At 41.5% G+C, this 17,355-nt stretch overlaps 2 protein-coding genes across 2 annotated transcripts in view; one reads left to right on the top strand and one right to left on the bottom strand.

Annotated features, from left to right (window-relative positions):
* LOC118793402 (lipopolysaccharide-responsive and beige-like anchor protein) overlaps nt 1-17,355 on the top strand; it is a 210,665-nt gene that overhangs the window by 112,723 nt on the left and 80,587 nt on the right. Inside the window, exons 38-40 of the mRNA XM_036551568.1 lie at nt 1,881-2,005; nt 9,961-10,104; nt 12,059-12,195. Coding sequence (XP_036407461.1) covers nt 1,881-2,005; nt 9,961-10,104; nt 12,059-12,195 — 406 coding nt within the window. The remainder of the gene's footprint in view (nt 1-1,880; nt 2,006-9,960; nt 10,105-12,058; nt 12,196-17,355) is intronic.
* On the bottom strand, nt 14,610-16,202 carry LOC118793401 (protein mab-21-like 2). Its single transcript, XM_036551567.1, has one exon. It carries the CDS (start codon nt 15,930-15,932, stop codon nt 14,853-14,855), a length of 1,080 nt encoding a protein of 359 aa, XP_036407460.1. The 5' UTR covers nt 15,933-16,202; the 3' UTR covers nt 14,610-14,852.

The raw sequence follows: 17,355 nt of genomic DNA, 5'->3' as shown, positions 1-17,355 counted from the left end.
AGCGCTGCTCTGAGCGGTCGTCTTAATTCATGGGTTTGATTATCCTCGGGTTACACGTCTTCAGGGTTTCGCTCTGCCTCGTGCGTTTTTGCCGTGTTGCCGTAACGCCCCTTCCCCTTCTAGGAGTCTCCAGCTGATAAATCCTGCCGTGTCCAGTGTGTTGTGTGTAGACTTTGGCAAAGAGCAAAGAGCTGGAATTCAGTTCAGCTGCATGAACTGTTTGTCCTTCGTTTTCTGAATAACACATTAAATAAAGTGGTCTTATTAAATTGAAATGAAAATGATGTGTTCAACACAGGTTAAAACATTTGTTCAGCAATCAATAAAATAGCAGTGATAGATTATATTGGTAATAGGTAATGCTGGTCTGGAGTCCTCATTCAGATTTCAGGACACATTGTTATAGTTAGACTTAACCCAGGTCGGGCAGGTGGTGTTTTCCTTCTCAGCATATCTGCTTTCCGCAGATCATTGCTCTGTCTTCTCAAGAGCTCTTAACAAACATCCTTCAATATATTGTTTTTTTTTTTTTGCATAAATTATTGTCTTTACAAATCTGCAACCAGAATATACTTTATTTCTACTCTCTTAAAATCCCTAACTAGATGTGTTTGGTCGTCATCAACAGTTTCTGAGTTTCTTGCTTTTGATGCTCTGTGAAATATGTGAACACAGGAGCCGCTTGTATGCTATACATGGAGCCGCAGTGATTTACACATATGAGGTGTTCAGGTCCTGTTGTACCATAAAACTTCTTGGTTCAATAAAGTGAAATTGACTTATAGGATTTAATGTCATATTGCTATTGTTAGTCAGTGCAGAGAGGGCACGAGAGCCTCTGTATAACCATGTAGTGTACACCAAGTGAAGGACAAGCAAGTGATGCAGAGGGTGTGTACAGTACATAACAGCATGAGCATTTCCCAGGCCAGTAAATGTGTACTTTACAGGCCAGGCTCGATAGTAAAGATGTATCTTGACTGAAGAGAGGTCAAAGGCAAAGGGAGCTGTTGACCATTCATGAGTTAGCTGTAACCAGGCAACAGACCTCTTGGGCATAATATGAGGAATAATGCATTTAAGGTTCATTACTTTCCTCCTTTTTTTTTTTTTTTAAAGAAAGGATGCAGCATTTCCTCCTGCTCTTTCCCTCTCCCGCCAGCGAGCGGGGTAAAGCGCGGAAAGTTATGGCCCAAATGTATTTCCCCGTGTTGCGTTCCGCCTCAGGGGCTGGGCGTCATGAATATTTTAAAAGATTATTTTAATTAAATTCCCTCACGTCTAAATAGAGTAATATTTTATTATTGCCTGCACGTCAGCGCGTGGCGCTCTTCATTAAAAGTTAACACTTGGTGGGTCCCGCGACGTGCCGGGATGATTTAGTGGCCTGGCGCGAGGGAAGCCGCGAATTGGGAGGGGGCGAGAAAAATGAGGGAAAGGCCTGGACATTGATGAATATTGGTGATGCCGCCCCGCGTCGCTTATGGCCTCTCCCTGCTCCGGTAGCGCCCGCGCCGTCGCGGCAGGAGCGAGCCGGGATTTCGGAGCGGACGCCGGCACCGCACCAGGTGGAAACTGATCGCCCTGTCGCCGGCCCGTTCCTCAGTGATGTATTCCTGCTCACTCCACCTTCCCAGGAACAGGGGAGAGGGGGGGGTTCCTCAGACTGGGGAGGGGGGTGGCGGGGCAGGGGGCGGGAAGGTGAAATTGTTATTTTCAAGGACGCGCCTGAGTTTGGGGGTCGCGTGCGCACGAGGGCGGAAGAGAGAAAGAGAGAGAGAGAGGGCCACGGACAAGGAGGGCTTTATCCCGCGGCCCGCGCGCCGCCACCACGCTGGCTGCTAATGGCTAACATGTGTGCCGGCCCTGTTTCATTGCAGCCGACCCCGCGAGTTCTGGCGCCTGGACTACTGGGAGGACGACCTGCGGCGGCGGCGCCGCTTCGTGCGCAACCCCTTCGGATCCTCGCACTCGGAGGCCACGCTCAAAGCGGCGGCGGAAAACGGTCAGTCCCCCCGCCCCCCTCCCACAGCCCCCCCCCCACCCCACCCCACCCTCAGAAGCATGCTGCGGTGCAGCAGGTACACGGCAGTAAAAATTAGAGCTGCAGTTGCCGTAAAATTTTTATTATGCTTCGAGACACAGTAAAAAAAAAAAAAAAAAGAAAAGAAAAGGAGCCCCTTATTTAAAGAGTTCACACAGCTGAGATTATAACAGGCCTGCATTAATCAAGGCTACACGCTCAGGGCCGTCTGGGTTACGCAGGGATGTCTGCTTACACCTTATTAGAGCGTTTTATTTAGTTGTGAAATTTGCTGAGAAATCCTTTTGTTGTTTTGTTCTTTTTTTCCTGGCATTTCAGTGCTGAGAGGTGTTGGTAAGTAAAATGCTAGGCTTGCTTGAGTGTGTGGGTGTGTGTGTGTGTGTGCATTTGTTGTTATTAACAATCAATTGAAGTGCTTTAATGAGTTAAAATTTCTGATTGGACACAGGCTAGCCGCTAGGTTCTGGGTCAGATTGTATCTTAGGTGTTTAACCATTGAATGGTAATCCTTCGAAAACATCCTTTCTGGTCAAATACTGTCTTTGCAAAGTCTGCAAGAGATCTATAATGAAGAGATTCATATAACCCCCATCAAACTGTAAGTAGACATAATTTCTGACAGGAACCTTAATCCTGTGTGGATTAATAGCGAAATGAAAAAAATCGTGTATAAAGTTCACATCAACATCACGTCCCTGCACGGTTAACTACTGCACGTCTTCGGCTGGGTTGCGCAAAACTGCCTCGTGCACAATCACCAGGACAACAGGCTGAATAGTAAGCTGTAGTAACAAGCAGAGGCGTTTTAACCCAGGTCTAATGCAATAGTCAGCATGCACAGATCTGCAATAAGGAGCAAAATGGAGAGTGGTGGATATGAATATGAAGTGTGTCTGAACAAACCCAGAATCTGAAGCAGAGAATCCTTAGGTCGTAGGCTTTACCCGGCTTCCTGGCTCTGACACCTTTTAATACAGGAAGGATGACTGTGCCGAACAGGTGGGTGTTCTTTGTCATAGATGGGAGAGTGCCAGACATCAATCTGAAGCTGTTTAGCCACTGCTTTGCTCACTCTTCCCCATGGCAAACATTGTAGCTGTGTGTGTGTGATTGCTTTTACTGAGGATCCTGCTTGCAGTGCTCCGACAGCCTGTCTGTAGTGCAGTATTTTCTCTGAATGTGCTTGAGGTATCTCTGTGGTCATTTACTAAGCGTGCACTAAATGAACTAATATTTTTAACTTTTTATTTTTCTATTTGTGTGCTAAATCTTTTAAATGTTAATCTTTAAAATACAATTTGCAGGCTTGAATTGTTCTTCCATCATCTCTGCATAGTACACAGTGAAACATGTCGATTAATTTCCTCAGTGATCTGTAGATCTTCATTGTGTGCTGATTAAAGTGCCACCAACACAATCAGCAGCCTGATTCACTCCTGAGTATTGCAGCAGTTAATTTCTTGTATAGTGTCATCATGCCCATCTATGTATGCACAGTATTCATGCTTATATGTATGTATGTCAGTATATTTGTACTTACACACTACACTACAGCTAACTGTAGCTAACTGTAGCTGAATTTATAGTATTTCTACAATTGGAATTTTGTTTCCACTTGCCACATCTATTGTAACTATGCACTGGCACAGTTTGTCAACAAAGATTGTTTTCCTGTCAGCATTCGGGAGCTACGGCCTCCTAGCGAGCTTACTGTTATTGCTAGCAAACCATTCTCTGTGTTTCATGACCCTCATGGTACTGTACACACGCACCTGTAATTGCATTTACTTTTTACGAGTGCATTGAGCATTTTCTCAACCACCCGATACAGTTCATGATATTGACAAGAAGAGCCTGGCTTTTCTTAACATAAGCATTTATTAGTCTTTTAGCTTTAAAACTGAATAACAAGTCCCTACGTCTCTCAGCCTTATAAGATGGTACACCAGAGAGACCATGAGCATTGTGCTTTATGAACTGAACTGTGACAAAATTGTAAAGGATCGCTGTTCATATTATCGCTTCAACTGCGTGCTGGATATAACATCACACTTTTATCACTGAGCCTCACGAAAGCACTTATGCGGAATATTTCAGATGTATGAACTGTTGCAGAAGGAAACCATACCAGTATTCAGTGTGTGAAACAACATGTTTGTTTCACACATCCAACCAAAACCACCCTCTGACCTTTATTAAACAATCGCCCACAGAAAAACAAAATCAATACATAATATAACAGCAGTAAATCAGTTTAATACAGCATTCCACTTTTGCTCTGCGGCAAAAGAAAAAAAACTTGCTTGAGGATACAAGGATGTGTTTCCAGGCCATTGAAAAGGGTGCTGTCGATACTCATTTAATTCCGAGTAAATGAAAGTGGCAGTGGAATAATCAGGAGCATTGATTAAGCCATCACAGCACTGAGATCTCCTTCGATTGATCATGCCCCTACGCTGGTTTGTTTCTCCAAATGACGAAATAATAACACCAATCGGTCTCTCTCAGCCAAGCGCGACGTCTCTCTGTTTTTAGGTCCTGGAACTCCTCTGTACAGCTGGACTTGCACTTGAGCCGCCTAAGTCGAATAAGGGTACAGTAACGGCTGTTGTCCCTCAGGGTTGGGGCCTGGATCTCTCAGGTACACAGTCAGGTGCTGTAACGGTTGCACCACATGTACGGCGCATATGCAAGACGGCGACTCGCGTTGCTCACCGAGGCGCTGTGTGAAAAACGTGTCCTTCACTCCGCGCTTAATTTGTTTCTTTAAAAACGCAGAGGAGCGGGTCAGCCAGAGCAGGCGAAATCCTTTGTTTCTGCTAAACTCGTATTCGGTCATCGCCGCGCCCGCTGCGTTTGCAATCAGCAGCATTTGGGCTGCAGTTTACCAGCTTAACCTTTTGCACTCCCCGCAGAAAGGGCCATTTCTGGGAGAAAACGACTACAATATGTCACCAGATAACACTCCAAATGTGACATTGGTCCTCAAGATAAATGACCGCTGTGACAGAAGTCAATAAGAATGTGGTCTAAAAGCAATAACTGTACCAAATCCCAGGATCCTTAGAGACCGGTGGCCGCCCTAATGGCTGTAATGTGCAGCTGTAGGAGGATGCTTGTGGCCATAGACATCGCCTTTGTTTCCAGTGCACGTACAACAGCTACGGTGTGCTGCAGTGCCTTTGTGCACCAAACGTACCTGTGCTGTTGCATGCCTTTCTTGGACACTCTCATGAAAATGCTGCAGACTTAATTGAACACCGGTAATTGAAAGGCTTAACCCGCAAATCCCCCCACTGATGGAATATTTGCCCTGAAACCTCTTCCCTGTGGTTTTTTTTTGCCTTAGCATAATTGATAATCAATTTGAAGTCTGTCAAAGATCCAGTGTTTTGTTTGAATATTAGATTGGGCTCTGCTCCCTCCACAGAGATGGCCGAACGTTCTGGCTCAGCGATCCGTCTTTTAAATACGCTCGACGGGGTGTTCAAATCAAGGAAGCAAGAGCTTTCCCTCCGCACTGGAAGGGGAATATGTTATCCTGCTTCTCTTTAATTAAAATCTCATGTTGTTTTTGTGATGTAAATTTCTGCCGCGTCGTCTGACCTGCGCTCAGGTTAGGATTTCTGGGCTGATGATGAGAGTGGGCTTGGATTAGGAAACGGAGCGGAAAGGTCAGATCTGGCTGTAATTATTTTCACTCTGAAGAGCATAGAAAACGGAAACTTTGACTCTGAGAGAAAAAAAAAGAAAAACAATTAAGCGCAGCAGAGTCCCTATTTAAAGTTATTTCAGGCTACTGCCGATTCACCGTCTTCAAGCCACACGATTGAGGTGCGTTGGTTTTGGACACTTACCAAAAACAGAACACGCAATCTTGATTGTGCAAATAAACAGGTTTTGCAGTAAGAGTGCTGAAATAATGACCCTTGGTTATACATGTTCTGGGTGAATATTTTGCCCGTAGCTAAAATACAATGATACCTTGAGGTGAGGATGTCTTTGAAAACGTGCAAATGTGCTCCTGTTTTTAAAGACGTGCACCGATACAATCACGATCGTTCATTGCCAGCCAAGAAGTTCAGAGCAATTTACTGTAAAAAGCCCAGAGCGAGGTGGCGCTTGTTCTGAGGCTAGTTATGTATTTATGGCTGGAAAGAGCCATCTTTTGTGGAGATTGATTGGCCCTGGATGAAGGTCTGTGGACCAGAGGTGGCAGAGTAAATACCTGAAGACTAATGTCTCTGTTCTGGCGATCAATACCCGCCTCACGACTGCACTCCTGGCTACGCTCTTGTTAAAAACAAATTTGTTAATTCTGACAATTTAATTGCCCTTCCTAAGCCTGCCTTTAGTAGCATGTAAATGGGAGCTGGGCTGGAAATGGCTTAAAACTGTGTCAAGTAGCGAGGTATTATTTACATTTGTGCCATCCACCAAGAAGAATGTTCAGGCTACCCAAGTTTGATATGTGTATTTTGTTCGCATGCAGCCAGTGTTTGAGGGGAGGCGAATTTCAGCCTTGCTCAAGCCCGGTTCATCTTTGTTTGATTTTATTATTCATTTTATGCATTCCCCACACAATTTCAGCCACAGTATATACCTCCACTATATAATTTCGATTGTTAGTTTTAAAGCAATGTTTAATTTTAGAAGTAACAGTATAGCGGTATTGACTAGGTGTATATACAACACACACGTTTCCTTTTGTATTCTGAACCGTAAAAATACACGATTCATCCTTGTATGATAAGAAAATTAGGAGTTGAATTATGAGAACACACCTTTAAACACAGCTGTACTAATTTTGCGTTCAGTCAAGAGTGTGTGTGGCACTGTTGTGAGCACTCAGAGGGTCTCTTATCGTTGTTACCAGTGTTTCTCGTTTTCTGATTAGTAGATTGCTTTCAACCCATACAACCAGCATCGTGTTGAACAGACACAAAAATATCTTAGGAATTGGTTACACATGCGAGGCAAACTTTTGTTCTTTGTGACCCGAAAGCATGTTGCTGTAATTGGGATTTCAAACGGTCCCGCTTCATGGCTTTGCCACAGCTTGTGTAATTTTGTTTACCAGTTTTGGTCTCAGCATGATGACATCACTTTGAGTGAAAACATTGTTTGACACAGAATTTTGGGATATTTATCTGAATCAGATAACTCCAGTGTCAGCCGCCTCGATCAAATCTCCATCCAGAAGAATAACGAGAAGAACTGAAATCTGTACCGTCCATTGTTTATGTTTCAATAACTTGTAGAGTGTGTGTTCACATGTTCGTTTGTGTGTGTGTGTGTGTGTGTGTGTGTGTTTACCATAGCCTGTCTTCCTTTTAAGAACAGATATATTCTGTAAAACACCCAAGTTAAAACACGCAACACTTAACGCTGCAAAAAATGTTTACCAGATGAAGTCATTATCAGAGGTGAAAGGTCATGAGAAGGAAGTCTTTAATGAAAGTGGCTAGCTTTTTTTCTAATGTGAATATTCTGCTTTTCCAAGTTTTTTAGCCTAATGCTCACCAGATTCCATTTCTTTTCTATCTGCATGTTTGTTTCTGAAAAGGATACACTCGAGTCAATATACACTGCTTTGTGAGTAGCTGTACAGATTCTGCTGTCTGACTTTCAAAGGCTACGTGTAGGTGGATAAACCTTATTTGTTAACCAATGTACAGACCAGTGTGAGCATAGTTTGGACAGTCTAAACTGTCTTTGATTATGACATTCCATTTTCATAATGAAATCTTATAACACATTGAATGAATACTTTTATTAGAAAAGAAGGAGTATTTAAAATAATCACCTTCCTTTTGCCTGGTATTTCAACATACAGTTTCAGTTCATGTACAGACACTGTTCACGTGTTCTTCTCATAGATGTTGATAGAGATGCTTCCGATGGAATTTAGTAAAGTTGAGACATACGCTTAAACACACACACACACACACACACACACACACGCTTCACATATATAGAGCACGTCTCTGCCAAGTCCGAGTCCACTTGCTGTGTGAAAGTACGGCATGTGCTGTGTATTAGGAAGCTGGTAGTAATTTCACTGCTGCTAACTAAAACTCCTCCAGGGGAACTTAATTACAGGAAGACCATTCGAAATATCAGTAAGCTGCATATTTTCCATGACAAAAGATTGTTTCAGCTCCATTTCAGCCGTTTCGTGGGCGGGTTTCTAACGGGCATGTTCTTACCGCATTGGAGAAATAAAGTGACAGGGAAATGGTAAACTAAATCGGCACACGGGTAAAAGGGGTCTTTCTACGTACGTGTTGTTTTGCTACCTGCTCCTGCTCTGCTCATCGGGTTGAAAGCTCTCAGAGAGAAAGAACTGAATTAGTGTTTGCCCTCGCCCCTTTCTGTCTGTGTCACACACACACACACACACACACACACACACACACACACACACACAACTTTATTTATTTAAATGAGGAATTAGTTGTACGTGCACAGTAGATTTATTTTAAGACCGGTCCAGTGGATTTAACCCCCCACACCACTAGGGAGTGCAGGCTTCTATAAATGTTTGCAGATTACCATTTTTCTTAAATAATCCATTCGGAACCTCAAGTCATGTACAGTAGAAATCAAAAAAGTAATGAGCGGCGAACTGGCCTCGCTTTGTTGTGATATGTTTGGCACGTGTTACAGAGTATTGGTTTGGCTAGAATTATTGTATTTATTTTAGATTTGTTTTGATGTCTTAAGGGGACACAGGCAATTGAGTTTTTAACAGCATTTTGGTCCCTGTGTGTTCGGCTGGAAAGTATCAGACAAACGCCCGAAATAAGATTTTACATATAATATGGTTTGCTTTGTATCAAAGCAGAATCGTAGTTTAGGCAAAGCATCCTTCTTCGTATAATTAGTTTGTACCTATAAACAGTTGTTTACTGAAAAATATCTGGTCCTAAACCCCTACTACGAAGACCAAGGCTGCAGCTCTTGGTTTTCGATTAATAGGCTACATAGTGAATTTCTCTGACTTGAGAATTATAACTGTAAAATTAACCTTTTGTATTCGAAATGACCCAAAGGCTCTCCCGGGCCATTGGATTGGAGTTTTCATCAGTATAGTAATCCGATAGATTCCACAGGAAAACAGCTCAGTCGCTAGAGATGCAGAAAAAATGTAGTCTTGAACTTGAAAAATGAAAGGATTCTTGTTCTTAATTCTGCCCTCGTGTGCATTTATTGTAACCGTTATATGCTATTTGCAGCGGCAAGCTGTCACCAATTAAGAAAGCAAATTACACCTTTTTCCTACGTATATTGTTTAATTATTTAAATGTTTCATCTGAAAATGATTACGATTGCGAATTCGTTTTGTAAAAAGGAGATGGTGATCGATTTCTTAATATTACTTTGCAGTGCAGTCGCGTGCTCTGTGCAAAAATGCACGTATGGGCTCTGTTGAAAATTGGACTGTTCTGTAGACCAAATGGGAATCAGTTCTGTACTGTAGGCTTAGTTGCATGGATATTTCTTCATCTAAAATGTCGCACTGTCATATATTATAATAATAGTTAGATATTTCGTGAGAACCAGTTGATTATTCAAAGCGCAAAATCAAACGTCTACCTTGACTAATTTGACCTGTTCCTTTGTCATGGGATTTTGTTGGTGTGAAACGAAACCAACTTTATAGAAATAATTTCACCTGCTCATCACGTAATTTTTTTTGTTCCTTTTGTGTTGATGTAGGCTGTGTAATATCGAGGTGTCGAGATTAACGGTCATTACTAAATTAATTAATACTCTTATATGTTTCCGAATTGTAATATGTTTTGCTGCTTGACAACGTGAATGTGAAAGACAAACATGAATCTAGGGCTGTTTTGAAAAAGTCGCCAGTACGCATAACTAATATGAATTGCTTTGTATGTTTTTACTTGAAGCTCCAGAGGAAGACGTTCTGAAAGGCAAACAGTCCATCAGAAGTCAAGCTTTGGGAAATCAAAACTCGGAAAGCGAGATATCGTTGGACGGGGAGGATGATACCCTATCATCGCTAGAGGAAAAAGAACTGGAAAACTTAACAGGTAAAGTCTATTTGTCTCTGATCATTCATGCTTGATGCATGATGAACGGCCCTCTTTTCCCGGTCAGCGGTCTCGCTTGAGGTGGACCGCCTCCTCCTCGAAACAGTTTGGAATAACCGAACACTGGTAATAAAGAGATCATTTTCCCATTAACGTTTACAGTGAAGCACAAATATAACTGATTGTGTTTATTCTTATTTATTTATTTTACTATTTTAGGATTAGTTTCTGAATGTAGAATCACGCATCTACAGTTGTTATACTACTGTCATCTTTTGTTTCGCATATAGGCTACTCACAAATTAGCAGATTTACTGTCAAAGTAGGCCAGTGGCGCGAATACGCTAAATTGTAGTAATTTTGTGTTTGTGTCTAGATGCAGCCTAATTTAAACGGGTTTTCTTTCAGGATTGCGGTGGCATTTATTACGCGTTGGCTGGACATAGTGTCTTGACAGTCTAAAGTAACAATAGGCTAGGCCTTGTACTTTGCGCCCTTGATACATAGCTCGGCAGTACCAGCACAACGTTGACAATTGCGCGTGTGATGAATCGAATTTGAAATCTTAAATCTTAATATAAACCGCATAAAGTTGGCTACATTTGAGCCATTTGATTAGCCTACATGAAAAGAGACACAATAACAAATAAAAATTAGCATATATTATAGCAACCTAAAAGTCACATTTAAAATTCTTCATGGGCTAGTAGTTTAATAGTGTTAATCTATCCAATTAATTTAATTTATAACTTGCAATAGTGATCCTACTGCAATTTAAAAGCAGCGAGTCAACTGTTTTTTTCCGAATTAGAGTAGCCTACACCAGTATTATCGTATAATTTTCCATGTAATAAAGGTGTGCGAGTGCTGTAATTTCCACGACCCATGCAATGACAATGGGATTAAAGGGTAATCCTGAATAATGCAGTGCCATGGCTCGGAAATTAAGGTGAAATTGCCAGGGGTCTCCGGCGGGACCCCCAGCGTCCCAGCTCCGCGGTGTCCGCTGCCAATTGAATGTCTGCGAGTGATTGAAAAAAATGTTATTCTGCCTCTGGATTACATGCAAATATGACGAGGGCAGCGGGATACAGCAAATGAATATTTGCTGCTTATTTCATCCGTTTATTCGAGCAGTGTTTGGGGAAATCAAATCTGCTCCTTTACCTATCTGATACCATCTGCCAATACAATGTATCTGTGCGTTTGGGGCTGTGGACAAAGCCTGCCGCGGGCTCCCGGGAGAGAGGTCTTCATTGTCATACTGGCATACATTAAGATGGATGAGAGATTAAACGGCACGCTCCCGTCCCGCAATCAATGGAAATGACAATTCATTTGATTTTTACAAACAGTTCAATCCAATCGTCTGATCCAATAAAAAGAGAGGGGAAAAAAGTAAGCGCAAATGTAACTATGAAACAGGCCGAATGCAGAACTGAGGAAATGGACTGTACTGTCATGACCTGAGAAATAATAATAATAATAATAATAATAATAATAATTTGAAGTATATTCCACTATTATTCATAACAAAAATGCAAATAATGTAATTAAATAGAGTATAAATTATTCGATTATTGGAAGTTACGTGTCTCTGTGTGCGTATTGCAATTGTATTGCCGCACCATATCGTTAAAACTTACCATACCACTTCAAAACTGCAAGTGGTATGGGGGTTTGCCTGCTGTAAATATCAGTTTCATCTATTCGCCATTTGTTTCTTTGTATTATCTAGCAATGTGTTACTCTCATAAATCCCGTAGTTTGGAATTTGGAGTTGTGTTATTTTCTCCCGAGCAGCGATTTCGTATTTTTTGGACCGCGTTGCGACTTTGCTGTTCTTTTTGGCCGGGGGGAGACGTAGTTTTCTTTTTGACCGTGTAGCTATTTTGTGTTCTTTTTGACAATGGGTGCCCCCCCCCCCCCCCACCACCTCCACTCTGTCTCACAGGGCCAGTGAACCTGAGCACGGGGGCTCAGCTGGTTGCCCCCGCGGTCGTGGTGAAAGGCACGTTGTCCATCACAGCCTCCGAGCTCTACTTCGAGGTGGATGAAGAAGAACCAAGCTTTAAGAAAATCGATCCAAAGGTAAGAGAATGTCTGAGTTCATTGATCCCAAAGCACCCAAAATGTCGTGGGCAAAAATAGCATTTTAAAGAAAAAAGGGGAGGGGGAATGACATGCCACCAACCTCCACATCCCCATCAGAAAATTTCTATTCAGAAATAGTTTGTATTATTGTAAAAGAAAATGAGTGCCTCCCATACTAAAACTGTCCTCACTGTGACTATGGTGCTCAGTGCAGTTCAGCATATTTTTATAAAGAAATAATTGATAAGAGTCTGTTATAACTACAATGATCGTTTCATAAGTAGGCTATTATAAGCAGCCGCCCATCCCCCCACAGAAACCACGTCTCTACCAGCGCACAACTTCTCCTGTCATTCGCCCGCGAGCACATTGCATTTTGTGCTTTACAGAATATCATAGCAGGCTCTTTGTGTCTGGGTCACTCGGTAATATCACTGAAAGTTATTAAACATCATTTATGAAATGGATGCTTAAGCGTTGGCCCACATCTTTGTCATTTAAAACTGTCACACGAAATACCCCAAAACGGAACGAAAGTCTTGATAGTTTGTCGCTGTACGGATGTAAGTTAAAAAATGTACGTAAATGATAGCGAGTAGAATGTAAAAAAAAACGTTATTGTTCTTTACTGTTTCATATACATGAATATAATAGTTTTACCTTAAATGGCCCCAAATATGTTCTGTAGGAAACATGGTACTCAAGGAGCATACCTGCAAATTCTTTGCATAATTTTACATCGTTTTTGGAATTCTGAATTTAAAGCGTTCCTTCGCATGCTTTGTGTAATGTAATTTGAAATAATAGGATATCCTCTTTTACACGTGTAAATCAAATTACATAATTTAAGGTCATATTACCTACAGTCAATGTGTATATGCATTATATCAGTATACCCTGTATATTTATATAATCACATCTTGCTGCTTAATTGGAGTCTTCTGATGGCCCTATCTAATGTAAGGCCTACTTGAAGTTTGTAGATTCTGTTCACGTGTTGTGAACAATGTAAGCTTACATGTAGGCTATTATTAAACTTCTCATAGACATATCAAATCTGAAAAAGTGTTATTTAACCGTTATTCTTCCCTTGGGCTCCATAAGAACATGTAGTACTACTACATCGTACCAGCTATTTTAAAAGGAATGTGATATTATTATAACTGTAGAACTTGTGGAAATAGTAGTATTAGTTGTAGTGGGAACAGCAGCAGTACAGTAGAGATAGTAGCTAAAGTATCAGGCTGAGGCCTAGTACAGATGAAATGGAACTAAATTCAATTTACATCATTTTACTACTGATATATTGAACATAAGTTTCATGCGTTTTCTTAAGCTTTAAATTGATACGCGTAGATCACAATCATTTCTGTTTTTTCTGGAACCCACACATGGGAAATATGATCAGATAACTTACTGTGGACTGAAATTGCGCCCAAATCCGTGATCTGCATTTTTTTCAGTACCAAATACCACCTACATACAGTCTTTCTATATTTAACTGGTTAATCCAATTACCATTCTATTTACTTTTAGCACTGTTTATATGGTATAAACGTGTTTATTTTTAATTGGCTGAAGTATTTCTGATATCATTGCCCAAATGAGGCGAACTGCGGACAACAGGTCCTGATTCGACGTTCAGATATCTGTCCTAAAAAAACGGGTAATGCATTTAGTTGAATTTGTTGCTTCAGTTATACGCAACTTTAACGGTCGCTTTCATTTCAAAATTTGGTACTAAATTATCAACTCATACGCTCTCCGTGTGTGGAGGTCGTGTCAGTTCGAAAACAAATCTGGCTCTGGCGGCCTAGATAAATGAAGCGCTCTTAAACATTTACAATGTAAATGTAAAGCAGCATTTTTAAAATCAGTATTCACGGTGAAAGTAATTACTTCTAACGATGCGATGATGATTTTAACAAAGCTACAATACAAAGGTGAATTAAAGCTGCACAGCAATGAAGTTATGTATATAGTTACAATATAAAAGTATTAATATAATATATTGTAATTTAGTTGTAATATTTTAACCGAATATAGTTAAGTCTAATTTAAGATAATAACGACTTAAGTTGTAATTGGTTGTGCGATTTAATTTGATTAAAATAGTATTTTATTCTAATTCGGAATTGTATGAGCGCAAATCAAAATGTAGCCTATAGCTACATTCTTAGTTATAACACATATTTTCAGTTATCCCTATTGACAATCTCCATTTTCATTTATACTAAATTAATATCATATGTATACATTTGCGCAATTACGTCAGTACTAAGGCCCGATAAACAGTGAGGACAACGTTGAAGTTGTATGTATTTTTATTACATTTAAATCGTTGGGCACATAATCAAAAAATTGAACTTGGCACTTTACATCGTATTTTTGTTTTCTTTGCAGCAATAATTTGTGCGTATTTAAATAAAAGTTTCTTCACTTGGTGAAAACATTCAATACAGCTAACAGAATACGTGTATTTGAAAAAGTACCTTAACTTCCCATCCTTGCAATTTCCCGTTTACTTCTTTGTTTTTTACGACTTCGTCACATTATTCGGAGAAAAAAAAACATTTTTTTTCCACTTACAGTGAAGTGATCTCCAACGTCCTTTCATTCTAATAACAATGCTTTATGTAGTTACGTGAATCGGTCTATAATTTGTCCAAACTTTTCGCGTTCGTGAGAATTTCTCTCGCCAGTCTCCATGTCTGTTTTGCTGCCGCTTCCAACGCTGAGTGTGGTTTTCCCTGAAACAGGTCCAAGTTTGGTAAGAAGTAGTGGGGACATCTCCTGCACTGCAAACACGAGATAAGCTGAAGGAGAATTCCATTCAGTCGGTCGCCAAGGCAAGACTCGTCCCAGTCAGTCTCTCTCGGGTGTTTCTCGCATTCGTACAGGAGCAAGGTTTTCATGTGATAGTTGTCTAGAGGCTGGCCCGGAAGCTCTAGGTGTCGGTCGCGCAGAGTCTTCAGGATGGAGAGGCATTTCTTTCTGCAGCCTGCCATCAGTAGCCTGTTTTCGGCTTCGCTGAACTGCAAGACCCAGGCGTCACTCTCCGCCGAGCTCTGCTTACCGGTTAACGAATAGCACTCTTTGGAGAGGAGATTGAAGCCTTCGGCTTTCACTTCTGCTACCCGATTAGGACCGGGCCAGGGAATGTGTGGCATGGGCCACTGGGCTGCGCTTCTAGGCCAGATTCCTGTGCATTTGAACGCTGGCGTGATCTTCACCACATACCTCTCTCGAATCCTCAGTTTCACCTCGCTGGTGTCCGCTACCATCTTAACCACGTCGCGGTAACTGCATTTGTCCACGGCTTGCGCCACCAGAGTCTGAAACCTCGATCTGATCTTTCGAGCGGAGAGATAGCCAGAGGCCGTGATAAACTCGACCCACAGGGACATGCTCCTCTTGCGTCCGTCGCTCAGCTTCAACACCGCGCATCCCGGCAAAGATCCGTCATCCACGAAATTGAAAACGCCCATCTGATTCAGGTAAAGTACCACCTCGAATTCGTTGGGGGAAGTGACCTCCATCCCCTCGTAGCGCGTGTCAATCTCACTCAGGGAGCTGATGAAGCGGGGCTCCTGCACTTCCACCTCCTTCAGGACGTCCGACACCACCTTGCACACCTCGCGGATAGTCTTGGCGATGGCCGCTTTGCGAGTTTGGCATCTCTCGTTGTAGTATTTGTTGAGCTGATAAACAAGCTTGGCTTGCGCAGCTATCATGTTTGGGCAAATGTCCGGGCTGTACACCGGGGTCTCGCAGTACGTTGACGGATCCAATGCTTACGGTGAAGCCAGAGGCACGCGCTTCAGAGTAATGAAGAAAAACAACCTTTGCGTTAACAGCGGATGGACTTCAGTTGCAAAAAGAAATCGATTGAGGTGCAGTAAAATATTAAGTATCATTCAGAGCAGCACAGTTCAACCGTAAAAGCTGAAGTCAGCGAGTCGTGGTTTGCTGTCTGCCGCTTAACACTCACATGTACCAAAATATAAAAAACTGGCCTTGGTGTCTCATCTCAGTGTTTATCTGCGCCTTACTGTACAGCACCTTGTCTGCTATGTTATCCAGACTCAGTCGGGAGTGCTGGAGTTGTTTAGTTTATGAATGGTCCCCGAGCCTGAGTGAAGGGGGTGGTGCTTCTCCTCCTGCAATCACAGACAAAGCTGTCAGGCAGAGCAGCCAATCAAATCCGCACTCGAGACGCACGTTGGACAGACCAGACACTTCTCAGGAACATCCCCAAAGCCGCGGTTCGCGCAGGTTAGAGGTACAGATGTATTACTTTGAACGAGATAGTCCGTCCGTCGACGGTTTAACATAGTATGTGTATTTCCGTATTTTAAAAAGTCTGTCCGCCTAGTTCTTGAGCTCTTTTAAAAACAACCCTGCGCTGTGAAGGAAAAAAAAACAATACAAAGAACATTGTAATGATGCGTTGTGCATATTTGACAGGTCAAGTCTGTTTTTTGGAAGAACATTAACCATCACTTTTGGTTTATCAGTTTAAGTTTATAGGAGAATCTTTTGAAGGCATTATCTAATCCAATGCTGTGTGTTGTTGCGTTTTGTAGTTTGACATTGCGTGTCAGTAGGTGTATATAGGCTCTAGACATTATATTCTGCATATGTTTACGTGCACAGTAATAGCCTACATCATTTAGAGTTTACAGTTAAATAATGTATCCATTTTAATTTTGTTAGCGAACAAAGCAACTAGCATTTCTTAAAATATTATGAAGCTAAAACGTGCATATGAAAAGTGTTTCTACATGCATGTCGTTTAACAGTGTGTAACTCCGTAAGAGGTTGTGGCATTATAGGGTAGTGTATGGCGTGGCTAATGCAGCATTTTTTGCTGACTACGTTCATTATGCGTATGTGTGGGAAAACAGCGTAAACAATATTTTTGACAATTGTCTTGATTTGGTGATGAAGCCGAATAAACCGGATTTGCATTGCAATGTAAATGTCTTTTGTCCGTTTGTTTTATTTCTGAAAATTGATAAATGTAAATATTCTCAATTTTCTAACAATGCAGAATTGATCAATTAATTGCCAGTAGGGATACTCTAGTTTTTTTTTTTTTCTTGAAATTTGTATAAGTATACGGGAGTAGGCGTTTTGTTTTGTTTGTGTAAAATG

This window comes from Megalops cyprinoides, chromosome 18 (genome assembly GCF_013368585.1).
Source record: "Megalops cyprinoides isolate fMegCyp1 chromosome 18, fMegCyp1.pri, whole genome shotgun sequence".
NCBI classification, from domain to species: domain Eukaryota; kingdom Metazoa; phylum Chordata; class Actinopteri; order Elopiformes; family Megalopidae; genus Megalops; species Megalops cyprinoides.
Note: the sequence above shows the minus strand (reverse complement) of the source record. Positions and strands in the feature narration are given on the sequence as shown.

Excerpts from the sequence above, each read along its gene's own strand:
- LOC118793401 (XM_036551567.1), bottom strand. The coding sequence starts at position 15,932 with ATGATAGCTGCGCAAGCCAAGCTTGTTTATCAGCTCAACAAATACTAC.